Source organism: Larus michahellis, chromosome 16 (genome assembly GCF_964199755.1).
Source record: "Larus michahellis chromosome 16, bLarMic1.1, whole genome shotgun sequence".
NCBI lineage: Eukaryota > Metazoa > Chordata > Aves > Charadriiformes > Laridae > Larus > Larus michahellis.
In genome coordinates this window covers 3,234,682-3,251,153 of record NC_133911.1, presented here as the reverse complement: position 1 = coordinate 3,251,153, position 16,472 = coordinate 3,234,682, and the positions used below count along the sequence as shown (strand labels likewise).

General features: G+C 57.8%; 2 protein-coding genes across 2 annotated transcripts; both read left to right on the top strand.

The window, feature by feature from the left end:
* Nucleotides 1-252: 252 nt before the first annotated feature.
* Nucleotides 253-3,587, top strand: MUL1 (mitochondrial E3 ubiquitin protein ligase 1). The gene is made up of 4 exons (XM_074560512.1): nt 253-424; nt 531-618; nt 1,287-1,407; nt 2,252-3,587. The coding sequence occupies exons 1-4, from the start codon at nt 305-307 to the stop codon at nt 2,979-2,981; spliced, it is 1,059 nt and encodes a 352-aa protein (XP_074416613.1). The 5' UTR covers nt 253-304; the 3' UTR covers nt 2,982-3,587.
* A 2,738-nt stretch (nt 3,588-6,325) lies between these two features.
* On the top strand, nt 6,326-9,074 carry CAMK2N1 (calcium/calmodulin dependent protein kinase II inhibitor 1). The gene is made up of 2 exons (XM_074560459.1): nt 6,326-6,654; nt 7,864-9,074. Exons 1-2 carry the CDS (start codon nt 6,495-6,497, stop codon nt 7,932-7,934), a joined length of 231 nt encoding a protein of 76 aa, XP_074416560.1. The 5' UTR covers nt 6,326-6,494; the 3' UTR covers nt 7,935-9,074.
* Nucleotides 9,075-16,472: the final 7,398 nt, after the last annotated feature.

Below are 16,472 nucleotides of genomic sequence, written 5' to 3'. Positions count from 1 at the left end.
GGGGGCTGGGATCTGGCCTGCTGCCCTCCCCAGGGCCCCGGCGCTGCGATTTACCCCCCTAAAGCCCGGTGGGGCCGGGGTCTGGGCCGCCTTCCCCCATCCCAGGCCCTGTGGGGTGAGATTCGGCCTCCCCCGGCCCCCCAACAAGGCTCCGAGGTGGGGCGGGGGGGATCGGGACCCTTCGTGCCGGATCGGGCCCGCCCTGGAGGACCGCGTCTCTATGGTGGCGGCGGCGCCGGCCAGACTGGCGCGGCTGACGTCATCACGCGGCGCCCGGCGGGCTGTTGCCGCGGTAACGGCGGCGATGGAGGGTGGCGGGCGGCCCTCGGCCGTGCAGGCCGCGCTGCTGGCCGCCAGCACCGCCCTCACCGCCCTGCTCTACTCCGTCTACCGGCAGAAGGCCCGCGTCGCCCGCGGCCTCCAGGTGGGTGCGAGGGGCCCGCTGGGGTTTGGGGATCGCCGGGGCCCCGGGCCCCGACCGCGGCCTAGTCCCGTCGGCTGAGCCGCGGCCTCCCCTTTCCTCCCCGCAGGGCGCCAGGAGGGTCCGGCTGGACGGGGAGCTGCGGGCGGTGCTGCTGGAGGCGCCGGGGCGCTGCGTCCCCTACGCGGTCATCGAAGGTAGGGACAGGGTGGGGGTCTCATCCCCAGCGGCTCATCTCCCCCTTGTCAGCCTGCCACTGGCCACCCTGACAGCTCAAATCGCAGGCTGTCGGCTCTTCAGCCTCCCCCGACTTAGAATCATAGAATGGTTTGGTTGGAAGGGACCTTAAAGCCCATCCGGTGCCACCCCCACCCTGGGCAGGGACACCTCCCACCAGCCCAGGTTGCTCCAAGCCCCGTCCAACCTGGCCTTGAACCCCTCCAGGGATGGGGCAGCCACAGCTTCTCTGGGCAACCTGGGCCAGGGGCTCACCACCATCACAGCAAAGAATTTTTGCCTCAGATCTCATCTAAATCTCCCTCTTTCAGTTTAAAGCCATTCCCCTTCATCCCATGGCTCCCCTCCCTGCTCCAGAGTCCCTCCCGAGCTTTCCTGGAGCCCCTTTAGGGACTGGAAGGGGCTCTGAGGTCTCCCCGGAGCCTTCTCTTCTCCAGGATGAACTCCCCCAACTCTCTCAGCCTGTCCTCATAGCGGAGGGGTTCCAGCCATCTCACCATCCTCATGGTCCCCTCTGGACTCGCTCCAATAGATCTTGTTCAGATACTGCCCATACTCGCTGTACGCAATAAGAAATGGAGCAGATGATTCACGAGCACCTCACACACGCTTCGGGTTTGTCTTTCAGGCGTGGTGCAGTCTGTTAAGGACACCCTGAGCAGCCAGTTTGTGGAGAACTGCAAGGGCGTTGTTCAGCGCCTGACGCTGCAGGAGCACAAGATGGTGTGGAACCGAACAACCCACCTCTGGTACGTGCCCTGCACCCACGAACATCCGGTTTTCAGACCAGCTGAGGTGCCCTCGGAGGGCCTGACATGCTGAGATGGCTTCAGGTGTGGCCACAGTGACGAAGGTGCCCCAAACCTGGACCCCACGGTGCACTGTGGCCCTGTTACAGCTGCCAAAATGGGGCACGTTTGGCTGTTTTCAGGCTGTATGCTTTCAGAGTTCGCACAGGGGCCATAGACAATGAGCACGTAGAGTAACCCAATGTGGGCAGAGCATTTATTGACAGCCCCACGTTGTCATTATGGAGGTGGCCACAGGGTGGTATCTCCTGAGCAAAACGGCACCTTCGAAACAGAAATTCAGTTGGATTTGGGCGATACCCGCACCCAGAGGACCAGAGGATGGTCCCAAGAGCAGCCTGCCCCACGAAAGCTGCTGGAACAAGAGCACAGTGACGCTCTTCGAGCCTCGGCTAATTAGATAATGCTTATCAAATTTGCCTGTGTGACAGGCAGCACTTTTCCTCGCAGGGCGGTTTCTGGCAGCTGTGTATGCCACAGGGAGATGAGGGGGGGAAATTATGTGGGCTGAAGTGCTTTCCCGGTGACGGGGGAAGCCCACGCTGCTTCTGCGGGGACCGCAGAACTCTTGCAGTAAGGGCAGAGAGGCCTCGTGCACACCTGGATGGTGCCGTGAGGGGAGAATTACTGCTCTCCAGTGAGTCCCATCCAAAAAAACTTCGCTCAGGGCAGGTGACGGCTGGCAGTCCCCAAAACCAGCAGGTCAGCCCAGGCGGTGTTTCCCTGCTGGCCTCGGGGGAAGCACTAACGCTCGCCTTTGCTTTATCCCCTTCTCCTTCCCCAGGAATGACTACGAGAAGATCATCCACCAGAGAACCAACACCACCCCCTTTGACCTGGTCCCTCAGGAGGACGGCACCGGCGTCGCCGTCAGGGTGATGAAGCCGCTGGACGCTGCCGAGCTCAGCCTGGAGACGGTGTATGAGAAGTTTCACCCCTCCGTCCAGTCCTTCACCGATGTCATCGGCCACTACATCAGCGGTGAGCGCCCCAAGGGCATTCAGGAGACGGAGCAGATGCTGAAGGTGGGCACAGCGCTGACGGGGGTGGGAGAGCTGGTCCTGGATAATGCCACCATCAAGCTGCAGCCCCCGAAGCAGGGCATGCCCTACTACCTGAGTGGCGTGGATTTCGACTCCTTGCTGCAGAAACAAGAATCCAACGTCCGCTTCTGGAAAATCCTGACCGTCATTTTCGGTTTCGCCACTTGCACCGTCCTCTTCTTCATCCTACGGAAGCAATACCGGCATCACCGTGAGCGGCAGCACCTCAGGCAAATGCAGGATGAATTCCGGCAGGCCCAGGAGCGCCTGATGCGCGAAATGAACGCAGAGGGCGGAGAGACGCTCAAAAATGCCTGCGTCATCTGTTTAAGCAACATCAAATCCTGCGTCTTCCTGGAGTGCGGGCACGTTTGCTCTTGCAAGGAGTGTTACCGGGCTCTCCCTGAGCCCAAAAAGTGCCCGATCTGCCGGCAGGCCATCTCCAGGGTGGTGCCCTTATACAATAGTTAAATTTCTGTGACCGGGAGGGAGAGTTTTTGGCATTAAAGCTGTCTCTCGCAAAGGGGTTTTCTCGCCTGGCTGCTTGGGTGGTTGATTTTGGGGAAGGGGAGGGAGCTGGAGTGAGCGAGGTGCTTCGAGTGGGGTGCAGAGCCGGGTGTTAAAAGATGATGACGGTCCGGCTGATCGGGGCTCATGTCGCGCTCTGGAGGGTTTCCGGGGTGGGAGACGAGGATTCCTCACAAAGGGAGCTCGGCTGGGAGATGCAGTTTCAAGCGCTTCTGTTAAAAGTTGGACTCTCAGGGTTTGCGTTATGAAATAACCGGCTTATAAAAATGTGGAGAAAAGGAAAATATATGTATTATGGCTTCTCAGAGGCTGCAGGATTCGGGCAACGCTGCCACCTGGCTCTGGGGACTGACGGAGCGGGGTGGGCTTTCAGAGAGCTTGTGGAGGGGGGTTGCGTGAACACAAATAATTTTGGGATCATCCACGGAATTGGTTTGTGACTGTATCACACCAGGACGCCAGGACGGGGAGGTGAAACTGCTGTGGCTGCACGTGGCTTGAGCTGGGATAGAAAATGGGATGTAAAGTAATAAAATAGGATGAAGAGTGTGTTTGTCTCGGATCATTAGGTGACCCTGGGAGGGGGGACATGGGATCTGCTGCCCCTCTGCACTCTGGGGGCTGTACGCTGCGCTGATCAGCAGCGGGGGAATGTAAATCGCTGTTGAGTGGAGATGGAGGGTGGGGTAAGGGGGGTGGGATCGCGTCCCTCTGCTCTGTCATGACAGACAGCCTGTCCCCTTGTCTGTAACACAGGCGGCACCAAACCCCCAAACTTTCACACGGAAAAGGAAAAATTCCCTTCCCCAACTCCCCCATTTTGCTGTAAATCATGTACAGTAGCTGCACCCGAGAGGGTTAACAAACCCAAAGTGGCGCTTCAATTAACCTTTGCCGTGGAGAGCTGAGTTTTGAATTCGAAGAACACAGGGTTTGGGGGGGGGGGAGCCCCTGTTTTGGGAGCCTGGAGTGGGAACAGTCGAAATTCCCAGGATTTGGGGAAAGACCCCATGTCCGCAGACAGGCAGAGCTGCTCACATTCCCTTTAAGGGTCTGCCCTTCCATCGCCTGCCAGGAAAAATGCGGAATTTAACCAGGAAACGGGGTTGTTTCCTTGTTAAACATTAACCAGCCCGGCTGGGCAGCGTCCGAAGGCCGCTGTGGTTGGGTGGCACAAACCCGCTGGCCCAAGGAGCAGGTCCTGGGGCCACCCCAGCGCCGGGAGGGGACACATCCAGCTGGCTGTAGATGGCGGTGGCTGCCTGTCGCAGCGATGCTGCTGCCTGTGCGCTGCCTGCCTGCAGGGAAAGCCAGAATCCCAGCGGGAAAAGCCAAAATCCCAGCAGGAAAAGCCAGATTCCAGCTTGCCGGCAGAGACATCCCTCCTCTCCCCGTGGTTATCGCCCTGCCTTGCCCTTCACGCCCTTCTGCTGCTGACAGAAAATAAAATCTCCTCTTATCAGCGGCTCAAAGTGCATCGTGGAAGAAAAAAAACCAAGAACGCCCCAAGACTTTCCCTGCTGGATCACACTGCTGTCTTCCCGAGAGCGTGGATTTAAGATCCAGACCACCCGTGACCCCGACTCCTTTTCTTAAAAGGCTTTCTGCTGTAAAAAAATCATATTTAGAGGCTTTTTTTTGTGGCCGTTACTGCCCATTGCTCCCTGTGCCCTATCAAGGCTTTGCCTTTCCCTCCTCGGCTGTGGTTTCCTGGGGCCCAACCACCCCAAAAATCCCCATCCCCTGGACGGCGACCCCCCCCCCCAGCCCCGCAGACCGGTGCAGGATGCGGCCCTGAGCCTCGGCGTTTTCCCTGGGGAACGGAGCCATCACGCGAAGCCTAAAAATACACTTTTGGGGAGGCTGTGCTTTCCCCGTTACCTTTCGCCTCCTGTTTTCGAGCTTTCCCCCGCGATATCTCGGGCGTAGACGCAACCTTATGTAAGGAGCTGACAGCTTGGGGGTGTGCGGGGGTGCGGGAGAGGGGTTTGTGCGGCTCCCAGAGGCGAGGATTTTGACAAACGAGGGGTTTGGAGATGGGAGCAGTCCCGGGGCAGCATGTCCCAGCCTCTGTCCTTCCAGTGCCACCATCCTGCTCGGCCCCAAAACGAGCCGGGCTCCCGCTTTCAGAGAGATCTGCTGGCACAAACGTGTTTTTTTTCCTGCTGTCCCCATTGTCCCCTCCACTGCGCTTTGCAGGGGATGCACGAGGGATGCCTGAACCCCTCAAATAGTTGCAATCTGCACCAAAACGATAGCCCCGGCCTCCCCATTGCCCCTTGGCCAGGCCGTCTCACTTGGCAAGGCAATAATCCTGATGGCCCACACTGCTGCAGCAATGCTGTGGGGAAAACCCCATAGGAAGCTCGCGGCGACCCACACGCCTCTCCACTTGTGCCAGGGACATGTCCTAGGGACCGACAGCCAGGAGCACCCAGAACGACTCCCCACATTACAGCCCCCATGGAGAGACCCCACGACAGCTCACTTCTGCTGGGCTCTGCAGGAGAGATGTGGGGCTGAGCCCATGCTCTGTGAGGACACGCGCTGGGCTCCCCAGGGATGCTGTGGGGCAGCTCTGGGCTCCCCAGGTGTAGCTGTGGGGCAGCCTGGGTTCATTGGGGGTTGCTGTAGGGCAGCTCCAGGCTCTACAATGACACTATGGGGCAGCCACAGGCTCACAAGGGGTGGCTGTGGGGCGCCCTGGGAATGCTGTGAGGCAGCTCAGGGCTCCCCAGGGATGCCGTGGGGCATTTCCACACTCAGCAGGGATGCTGTGGAGCAGCTCTGAGCCCCCTAGAAGTGGTTGCGGGGCAGCCTAGGCTCCCCAGGAGTGGCTGGAGCTCTACAGGGTTGCTGTGGGGCAGCTCCAGGCTCCCCAGGGATGTGGGGCTCCCCAGGGATACTGTGGGGCTCCCCAGGGATACGGTAGGGCAGCTCGGGCTATCCAGGAGTTGGCTGTGGGGCAGATCTGGGGCCCCCAGGGATGCTGTGGGGCTCCCCAGGGATGCCGTGGGGCAGTTCCGGGCTCCCCAGGGATGCTGTGGAAATCCCTAGGGATGCTGTGGGACAACTCGGGGCTCCCCAGGGATGCTGTGGGGCAGCTCCAGCCCCCCGGGGCAGGCCGGTGGGGCAGTCCCGGGGATCCCCGGGGTGCGTGGGGCAGCCCGCCGGGGGCGGTGCCGCTGCCCGGGGCGGGAGGGGGGGGGCCGGGGGGCCGTGCCGCTCCCGCCCCGTCCCGCCCGGTCCCGCCCGGTCCCGCCTCCCGCTCCTCTATCGCCGCCGCCGCCGGAGCCGCCGCCGCAGCCGCCGAGCCGCCAGCAGCGCCGGGCCGGGCCGGGATGTGACGGGGCGGCCGCCCCGCTCCGCTCCGCCGCTGCCCCGGGCCCGCGGGCCCCGCGCCCCGGGAGGCTGTCGGGGGGCGGCGGCGGCGGCGGGCCCCCCCCCGCCGCCCCCATGTCGGAGGGGCCGCCCTACGGCGAGGGGCAGCTGGCGGGGGACGCCGCCGTGGGGCAGCTGCCCTTCCCCGTTCGCCTCCGCGGCCCCGACGGCCTCCTCGCCGGCGGGCAGGGCAAGCGGCCCCCCAAGCTGGGGCAGATCGGCCGCAGCAAGAGAGGTGGGTGCTCGCGGGGACGGGGCCGGGGGGGCGCACCGGGACCTCCCCGGGATGCAGGGGACAGGGAAGCGGGGAGCATCCCCGGGGACGGGGCGCGGCGCACCGGGGAGATGGCGGGTATCGTGTCCCAGGGACCTTCCCGGGGATGCAGGACACCGCGGACTGTCCCCAGGGACAGGACACGGCGCAGCGGGTACCCTGCGGGATGTTGGGCATTGTGCTCTAGGGACCTTCCTGGGGATGCAGGACACCGCGGACTGTCCCCGGGGACAGGGCATGGTGCACCGGGCTCCCTGGGGGACGTCAGGCATCGTGTCCCAGGGACCTTCCTGGGGACTATCCCCAGGGACGGGACACGGTGCACCGGGTAGCCTGCGGAATGTTGAGCATCATGTCCCAGGGACCTTCCCGGGCATGCAGGACACCGCAGACTGTGCCCAGGGACAGGACACAGTGCATCAGGCTCCCTGCACCATGTCAGGCATCGTGTTCCAGGGACCTTTCCCAGGGATTGTCCCCAGGGACGGGACACGGTGCACCAGGTACCAGTGGGGATGTCAGGCATCATGTCCCAGGGACCTTCCCAGGGATGCAGGACACCACGGACTGTCCCCAGGGACAGGACACGGTGCACCAGATACCCAGCAGGATGTTAGGCATTGTGCTCTAGGGACCTTCGTGGGGATGCAGGACGCCGTGGACTGTCCCCAGGGATAGGACACGGTGCACCAGGCTCCCTGTGGGATGTCACGCATCATGTCCCAGGGATCTTCCCAAGGTGTTGGGTGGTGGGGACCTTCCCTGGGGACAGGGCATGGTGACCCGGGCGCTTTGCCAGGCTGTAGGACAGCAGGGACCTTCCCCAGGGTGCCTTGGGGACCATTCCCGGGGTGCAGAGGTGAAGGGACCTTCCTTGGGGACAAGGCACCATGCCGGGGCGTAGGTACCTTCCCCGGGGACAGGGCACCAGGCACCGTGCTGGGGGGCAGGGTACTGGGGACCCTCCCGGGGGACAGGGCACAGTGCTCTGGGTACCGGTTCCCCTCTGGGGCACCATGCTGGCTTTGCCACCAGCTGCAGCAAGGCTGTGGGACACCCCCAAGCCCCCCCCAAGGTGCCCACCACCACCCTGGGGTGACCTTGGGCGAGGGGACCACACCGGCACCATATTCATCACCGTTATGTTTTTTGGTTTTTTTTGCTTTCCAGTGGTTATTGAAGATGATAGAATTGATGATGTGCTGCAAAATCTCTCGGAAAAGGCCCCTCCTGGTGTTTAAAACTCCCCTGGGGACGCTCGGCTGAAGGCTGGGGGGGCCGGGGGGGATTGGTTTACAACGGCACAGGTTATCGGCACAAAATCAAAGCACCCCCCCGCCGAGAGCGCAGCGAGCGAGCACCTGGAGAGCCGTCCTCGCCAGCCGGCGATCCCCCACCGCCCAGCAGCACACCCGCCCCTCCGGGAGACGCGGCGAGCGAGACAAAGCCCGGCGACAAATAAAAAAAAAAAAAAAATCATCATAGTACAATAAATAATAATAAAAAAAATTAATTAATAATTGGAAAAATAATCACCCGCTCCAAAAAACCCCCACCCCGACCGGCCGCCGCGAGGGATGGACGGAGGCGTCGCGGCGCTGAATTACTCGGGATTTCTTGTGGCGGTGGGATGAACGAAGCCTGCGCCGCGGAAGATGGGGGGGGATCCGGCCCCCGGGGTCTCCCCCCCTCCCCGGCCAGGGTCAGTCCCAGCGGGCACCTTGTTTACATTATTTAATCTTGCAAAAATGAATCCGTGCACTTGGATGTACCACGCTATCCCCTTCCTTAGGATTTTTTTTTTTTTTATGTTGATGTCTTTGGATGTTGGAAAATGATATAAAAAAAAAAATAGATATATATATATATTTCCTTTTAGTCACGTTTTAAGGTTCTGGAGGGGGAAAAACAACAAAAAAAAACTTTTATAAAGGAAGGGCCTAGAGGAAGAATCGCTGGTTTATTTTTTAAAGCTTGTACTTCTTGGTTGCTGTGAGCAAAGGGACGGATTTTATATGTACGGGGGGGTGGGGGGGACGCTCGGCTTTTCTAACTACCATGTGGTCTGTAGTGTGGGTGATTTCGTTTGTTTTTTTTTTTTTTCTTATATTGTGGCAGTTTCTTCTCTTTAATAGACTGTATTAAAAAAAATATCTCTATAAAAAGAATTAATGTAATCACAAGAGTGCCAAACACTTGGAGATGCCGGAGGGCAGCGATTTCCTCCCCGAGTCGAGCAGCGCTCGGGGGTTTTTCTGCTCTTTCTAGGGTTCGGTCGATCTCTCGTGGGGTTTTCTTTGACTTCTCTTTTCTAATCTTTCTTTTTAACTCTTTTTGCATGATGTGCGTATAAAAAAAAAAAAAAAAGAAAAAAAAAAGCGCCTCTTGCGTGAGGGCTCGGTTTCTTGTTTCTGTTTGCGACTCTGACTGACCTCAAGGCAGGTTTTCTTTCCTCCTTTTCTTAAATATTGTGTATGTTGCACTTTTATCCACTACACAGGGCTATTTCTGCAATGTCCAAATAAAAAAAAAAAAGGAAAATGAAACAAAATGGAAAAGAAAAAAATAATATTTAAATAATCTGCTGTGCTTTCCCACGGGTGGCCGGGGCCCAGCGCCGTGAGCATCCTCCTCCCCCCACCCCATCCACCCAAATCATCCCAAAAATAACCCAGGAAAACCTCGCCGCTCTCCGACATGGACCCCCCGCGACCCAGGTCGTGCTGCGCCCTGAATCATTAATTATAATTAATATTTATTTATGGGATTATTATGTTTTTTAATGGGAAAACGCCCAAATTCCAGGGAAAAAATTCAACACGAGGTCCCGAAATGCTGGGATGGGGATCCAAAAAGGTTCCCTTCCCTGCTGGGAAAGCCTGAGGAAAATGGGGATTTTTTCAGCCCCACGTCGCCTCCCCCCCCTCGCCTAAACCCAAATCCCAGCCCATTCCCCCCGTGAGCGCGGTCGTTAATCATTGGCGGCGTTAATAAGAGCCATTATCGCTCCTGGCCTAGGGCACGAGCAAACCTTTGTGCCGGGGGCAGAAAATAATCACGCCAGGGGAAACATGGCCCCGGGATGGTGTGTGTGTGGGGGTTATTGCAAATAAAATAATATATTGCAATAAAAGCAGCCTGCCGCCGAGCAGGGCTGGCGCTGCTGTGGACAGGGATGGCCGGGGGGGGCAGATTGATTAATTTCTGGGGGGGGGACGGGCCACCGGCGCTGCCCAAACACCCCCTTTTTTGGGGTGCCAAGGCTGCAAGAGTCTGCACGGCGCTCCCATTTTTAACCCCTGCAGCCTCTCACGGATGCGGGATGGGATGGGGAGATTTCCTGAAGTGCTCCCTTGAAAAAAAATCCCTAATTATTTTATTTTTTTTCCCGAGGATGCAGCCGCGTGGGTTGGGCTCTGCGGATACCGCCAACCCTTTGGTCCTGGAATTTTCTATTCCGGGTGACCCCATGCAGCTGTGAAGCACGAGATGGGCCTGCGGGAGGGTTTTTCCCCCCCCCCCAATCTAATGGGTTTCGCCCCAAATGGCTTCTGGGTGCGAGCCCAGGCTTTGGGGAGCGCAGACAGAGCCCATGGAGGAGCAGAACATCCCGCAACCGTGGAGAAGGCGGCGCTGGGCGGCTCATAAGACACATAACCATGGGCTGGATGTGGCCATTGGCATTTGGTTAATTAGGTTTACCAAAAAGCCCCTGTTTCGCATGAAAACCTGATCTATGGGTCTGCCAGACCCAACTGCCCGCTTTCTCCCAGGCATCAATAAACCTCCGAGCACCCAAACACCCCCTGAAACCCAAAACCGCCAGACGGGGTGCTCCGGGGATGGGGTCCATGCATGGCACCAGGAGCCCCCCCAAAACCCCTCGACACCCGGAAAAAGCCAGGAATGAGCCAGAGAAAGCCCGAAGCCAGAGGGGGAAGGGAGGTTGAAAGAAGAGGAGATTCTGCTAAATTATAAACCGCTCTTTTATATGCATCTTTCATGCACGGCGCATAAATAATGGAGCAGGAGAGCCCGGCCAGCTCGCTTACGGGGAGGATGCGGGATGGAGGGGCGAGAAGAGAAGGTCGCAGGATGGATGGATGGATAGACGGATGGATGGACGGATGGATGGATGGAGGGGGAAAAAGATGTCGAGTCGGGGATCCCCTGGCCACGCATCGCCGGGAGATGATATTCTGAAGGAGGATTTAAGGATTAAGCTGGCCACGGGGCAGGAGTTTATTGCATACATTATTTAACAGATGGCCCAACGCAGGCGGCCGGCTGCCTACGGTCTCCCCGGTGACCTTGGCCAGGAGTTGCCGGGGCCGGGCAGGGAGCCTGGTGCCACCGCTGGGCTCCGGTTACGGGGACCAGAGGAAAAATCACCCTCCCTGGGGAGACAGCACCCAGCAGCTCCAGTGCCAAATCCCCATGGAAACGGCAAAAAAAAACCCCAAAACCAAACCCACCCAGCCCTGGCCCATATGGGCTGCTTGTTTTGGCAGTGGTGGGGAAAAAAAAAAAAAAGGGAGGAAAAGATAAACTAAAAGAGGCATTTGCAGGTTTATTTACCGAAGGGAACTCGGCACTTCGTGAAGAAGCGGGGTGGCAGGGGGACGAGCGAGGGGCAAAGGTCCTGGTGGCATCCAGACAGCTTGCAAAATCCCTCTCCCGCACACAAATACGTGCTTCAATCCCATTACCTTGGGAATTTGGGCACTGGGGGGAAGGTGGTAAAACATTTGCTGCCCCAATAAAACCACCCCCAGCCCCATATACCCAAGAGCCCAGGGCAGGGCTCGGGGTGGGGGGGGGGATTTTTATCTATCTTTAAAGCCGCTCATTTTCTGCGAGCTTTAAATCCCCGCAGCAATTGCAGCACCAGCCCTTTGCATCTCATAAGGCCCCCCGGAGATGATGCCAGCCCTGGGGCGGGGGGGTGGGGGGTGGCTCAGTGCCACAGATGCCCATTTTGGGGCTGCATCAGCACCTCCGCCACCCATTTCCCGCATCACCAGAGCAATTTGCACCAACCCACGGAAAATCACCCCAAAAAATCGAGGGCAGTGGGTTGCAGCCGGGGCAATGCAGAGCACGGGGGAGCAGGCAAACCGCCCCCCCCCACCAAGTGCTTCCCCTGAAAGGACGCCCATGTAGCAGCCACCCAAAATAAATATTCTTTTTCTTCTTTTTCTTTTTTTTTTTTTCCCCTCCCCACCAAAACTAGGGCACGTTAAACTAGGCCAGCGCTCCCCTGCAAAGTGATTTATTTATCATGGGGGGAGCGAGGAGGGACGGCGTGGGACGGGGGGCTGCAGAGCAGCGTGCGCAGGGCAGGGACGCTCCATCCCACCCCTAAAAGCTGCGGTTTGGGGGAAGAAAACGGGGTCAGTTTTTCCCTCTTTTCTTGTTAAAAAATCAGAATTACTCAGAAGGGGGCAGTTTAAGTGACCTTCAGCGGGGAAGATGTGAAACTGGTCATTTTAATGGGATCAAACCCCTTTTTGATCCATTCTCTTGAGACCGCTGCTGGTTTCAACCGCATGTGGTTAATGTTTTATATTGTGGCATTACCAACATAAAATACCCTTTAGCAAAATGGAAAATGGATAAAAACATGAAGGAAAATTTTTGCCCTGCAGGAAGAACTCCCATTTCTCCCCCCCTCCGCTTTTTAACACAAGGATGAGAAAAAGCCAGTGTCTGTCCGCTCCCACGCTCGAGATCTGCCCATCCCTATGATGGGGGTGGCCAAGGGGGGTGTAGGGTGCAGCACCCTCCTGCTGGGTGCTCCCCCATCAAACGCGGCCTTCGGGTTTGTTTTTTTTTCCCTTAATTTCCCGGTGCCTTTGGGTTTCGCCCAGGGAGAAGGGCTTCTCGCGGTGTGGACCCGAACTCTTTCTCGTTTGGGGGATTTTGGGGGGATGCTGGTCCCCCATCCCTGGGTTCTTTGTCCCACAGCCACTAGAGGCCACTGAGGCTCTGTGATCCCACCTCATTTATTCACATGGGACATTCAGATACCAACATTAGCACCCAAAAGGATAAAATCGGGGGGGGGGGGAGTATAATACACAGAGGCAGCAAAACTGGGGGAAAACAGGGCAGAAAATGGCTGATCCCCAAGCTCCATCAGGATCTCTAGGGATATCCCCAACCCAGGACCCCATGGGCGACAGGGAAAGCACTTTTCTCACCTCAAATACGGTCAAGTCACTCAGCTGCCCAGGCCCACGCTGAGCACTAAGTAGGATTTTTGGGCATCCCCCCCGCCCCAAGCTAAACATCTTTGGAGGACAGGGAAATGCTGCCCCACATGTGGCTTCCCTCCTGGGCCAGCACACGGAGGAGCCAGGCTCACCGGGAAGTTTTTGGAGGGGGTCAAGCAGCTGCTCTCAGGATGCGGCATTTCCCACCTTGGGAGCATCCTGCAAAAAAAACCCCCAAATCCCTCCTGCTGCCTGCCTCAGGGACCCTGAAAGCGGAGCTCCCTGCCTCCCCAGGCTCCTTATTTTCTTTTAGCCTGGAGTTAAAATTTCTAGGATATTATAAACAGCTGTTCCCGCTAATGAGGACTAAGCGAAACATCAGACATCTTAATTTATACGTTGCTCAAGGTGTCAAACTGTTGCATTACAATAACAAGTGGGAGACACCTCACCAAAAAATGAGGAAAGTTTCACTCGGAGCTAAATGCAGAAGCAGATGCTCAAATACAAACCAAGCCTGAGCAAAGCACCAGGCTCTGCAACCCCGCCGACGTTTTCCCAGTTAAATATTCAAGGTTTGGGGCTGGGGGGGATTTGATTTTTTGAGGGGGTGGGGATGCCCATACAGCCTCATGTTTGTGCAACCCAGGAGCATTTTCACGCCCTCAGCAGGCAGGTGAGGACCGCTGCTGCTTTCTCGGGGCTGCCCCAGTTCCCAGCCTCGTTGGCCTCAGCAGGAGAATTCCTGCCGGAGATTTTCCGCGACGGTTTCTCCCCTGGGTTTCGGCGGGATACGCCTGCAATAGCAATCGCCCAGCCTCCTGCCAGCGATGCGGCGTGGGGGATACGAAGGAAACCAGAGGAATTAGGGCTCCCCTCCACGCTATGGCATTGCAATTTATTAATACATATTAGTTTTGCATGTGTGACACCCGTACGAGCTCGTTGCTTTGCCGACCTCAGTCTTTCCAGTGGCCTTTAGGCATCCTCCCAACCCGCTTGTCCCTTTCCATGGAGTGGCTGTTGATGAGCAAGCATGGAAAAAGGGGAGCAAAACAGCTGCTGGGAGCATCTCCCAGGGTCCCTGGAGCTTTGCACGGATGGCTTGGAGCATCAGCCCTTTCCCAGGGTGGGGAACAAAAGAAAATAAAGCAAAATAACCAAACCACACACACAAAAAAAACCCAACCAAAAACCCAAGCAGGCCATGTGATATAACACCCCAAAATACCCGGCGGTGAGTCACGGCGCTGGGTGCGGAGATGGGGCTGATCCATCTCTGAGTCAGCCCGGCCGGCGCAGGCTGTGTTTGCCCCCCCCCGTCCCCCCCCCAGCTCCCTGTTTCCCATTTTTGCTCCAAACCCGCACAAATACAAACAAATACACCGTGACTCAGAGGCATGTGGTGGGGCTCAGCCTGCGGCACCCCCTCCTAACCCCCCGGCATCCCCAAATCCCCAACAGTGCCACAACGATGGGGCTGGACGCACCAGCATCTTGCAAGAGCCAAGCCTGGGAAGCATTAAAGGAGATTTTAAAAATGTGTATTTTGGGAGGGGACACACACACAGGAGGTCCTCACTGATGCAACTGCAAGGAAGCACTTAGGATTTTCCAACTAGCTCTAATTAATTAGCATTTTCTCAGCTTAGCATCGTTTTAAACCTGAAGCACCAACTAATTCTCCTGTGTCATGGCCAGAGGAAGTGGATACAGAGCAGAGACCCTGCTCAGGGCCGTCTGAGGTGACAGGGTGAAGCCCCGTGCCTGGGACACCCGCATCGCGAGGGGTGATGGGTGCTGGCGGAACTGGGACAAGGCTCAGTGCAATCTGGTCCCAGCCCTTCCCAAGCCACAGCATCCTAGAACATCCCCAGCTGGATGGAAAACAGCAAGGAAACAGGACTTATTTTGGAGGAGGCACCTTTGGAAAGCTGCCCTGGGGTTATTTTCACCTGATCTGGATGAATACATGGAGGAGGGGGAGAAACCTTACAGCACACAAATGCTGTGTGCTTAGTCGAGCAGTGTGCGAGATCCAGCACGGTCCAAAGCCGAGCTGCCCGCTGGCTTTAACCACCCACGGGGTTTAACCTCCAGCCAGGTTAATCCCCAGCCTCGTCACCCAGGTTAACGCACCGTCCCCGTGACACACGTTAAGGAAAAGCAGAAGGTGAGTGGCCCCGCACAGGATGAGACCCCTGGTAGCATCCCCAGCATCCTCAACTGGTTTCCATAGCGATGGGTTCGGCCCCAGATTGGGTGCTGGGGAAGTAGGGGCGAGGAGGGGGCTCAAAAGGACAAATAGCACAGCGAAACAGCGGGGTTTAATAAAAAAAAATAACTTTGCACCTTGGTGCACCAGGAGGCTGAGGCTGGTACCCAGTGACACTCCCCAGGCCAGCCTCATTGGGGGTTTTGGGGAGGTGTCCCCCATCCCACTGCCCCTGCAGGCCAACGCCGCTCAGCACATACCCTGATCAGCACATTCCAGGTCTATCAGCCTTCCTGGCTTAATTCCCAGCCTGGCTGCAAAGTCCGGAGCCCAGCTACAGCCTTTCCCAACTCTACCCAGAAGCAAACAGCCCCAAAATGCCGAAGAATTAATCCTACGGCCCTGAACGCCAGAAAAACCCTGCACCTGGGCATGGTGTGGGCAGAAGGGAGAGCCCAGGCAGCGCACAGATGCTCCCGAGCGGACGGGAGCTGCGGGGCCCCACAGCCGCCCACCCCCGTGGCCGTGCCCGCTGTCTGCAGCCCAGTTACACAAGGCGCCTGGTGCTTGCATAAGCTGCAGCGGTGTGTGCAGCCCCAAGGAGAGAGGAAAAGTGAGCAGGGACCATGGCCCTGAAGATGGGACCCACGGCCTGAGCCCGTCTCCCTCAGGGGAGTCCCGTGGGTCCTGCAGTGGGGACATCACACAGCCGGAGCCGTCCCTAAATGTGGTGGCATGATGGCCTGCAGCATGACCGACCCCATTCCTTCACCACCCTTGCTGGGGAGACCCAAAAAAAGGAGGAATTCAACCACCACAGCTCAAACCCAGGAGAAAGGCTGCTAAAAACCCCAAAGCCAGTGAGCAGCACCCACACCAGCCCTAGAGCATCCAGCACTCACTTGCCTCCACGTTCAGCCCTGGGACTGGGGGTATCCCTAGGGGGAGACCATTTTTTTAAAGACTTTTAACCAAGCAGGAAGGGGTGTGCAACGGGGAAGCACTTTGCAGGGCTCGGGCAGGCTGGGAGCAGCATCACCCGCTCCCAGGGAGCTTCTGCAGAGCAGCATGCATGTGGGCGAGCATCAGCCTTCGGCTTCCAGCCCTCACCCACAGAGAAATAAAGCACTGCCTTTAAACCAGCGTCCCATCAGCAACCCAGGGATAGCCAAAACCCCTGGTCAATTTGCACAGGGAGGCTCACTTTCTTTAGGTACCAAAATACGTTGTCTCTACCCATCGTGGTGCTTTGGCACCAGCTCATTTCAGCTTGCATCAGGCACATGGCAAGACAGGGTTGTGAGGACTTGCCACCCCGACCAGACCACCTCTGCCGAGGGATTTATACC

Bases quoted from the DNA above. Each gene is read 5' to 3' on its own strand.
- MUL1 (XM_074560512.1), top strand. From the start codon at position 305: ATGGAGGGTGGCGGGCGGCCCTCGGCCGTGCAGGCCGCGCTGCTGGCC. The intron at 619-1,286 runs GTAGGGACAGGG...TTTGTCTTTCAG, and splicing joins CCCCTACGCGGTCATCGAAG to GCGTGGTGCAGTCTGTTAAG. The intron at 1,408-2,251 runs GTACGTGCCCTG...CTCCTTCCCCAG, and splicing joins AACCGAACAACCCACCTCTG to GAATGACTACGAGAAGATCA.
- CAMK2N1 (XM_074560459.1), top strand. From the start codon at position 6,495: ATGTCGGAGGGGCCGCCCTACGGCGAGGGGCAGCTGGCGGGGGACGCC. The intron at 6,655-7,863 runs GTGGGTGCTCGC...TTTGCTTTCCAG, and splicing joins GATCGGCCGCAGCAAGAGAG to TGGTTATTGAAGATGATAGA.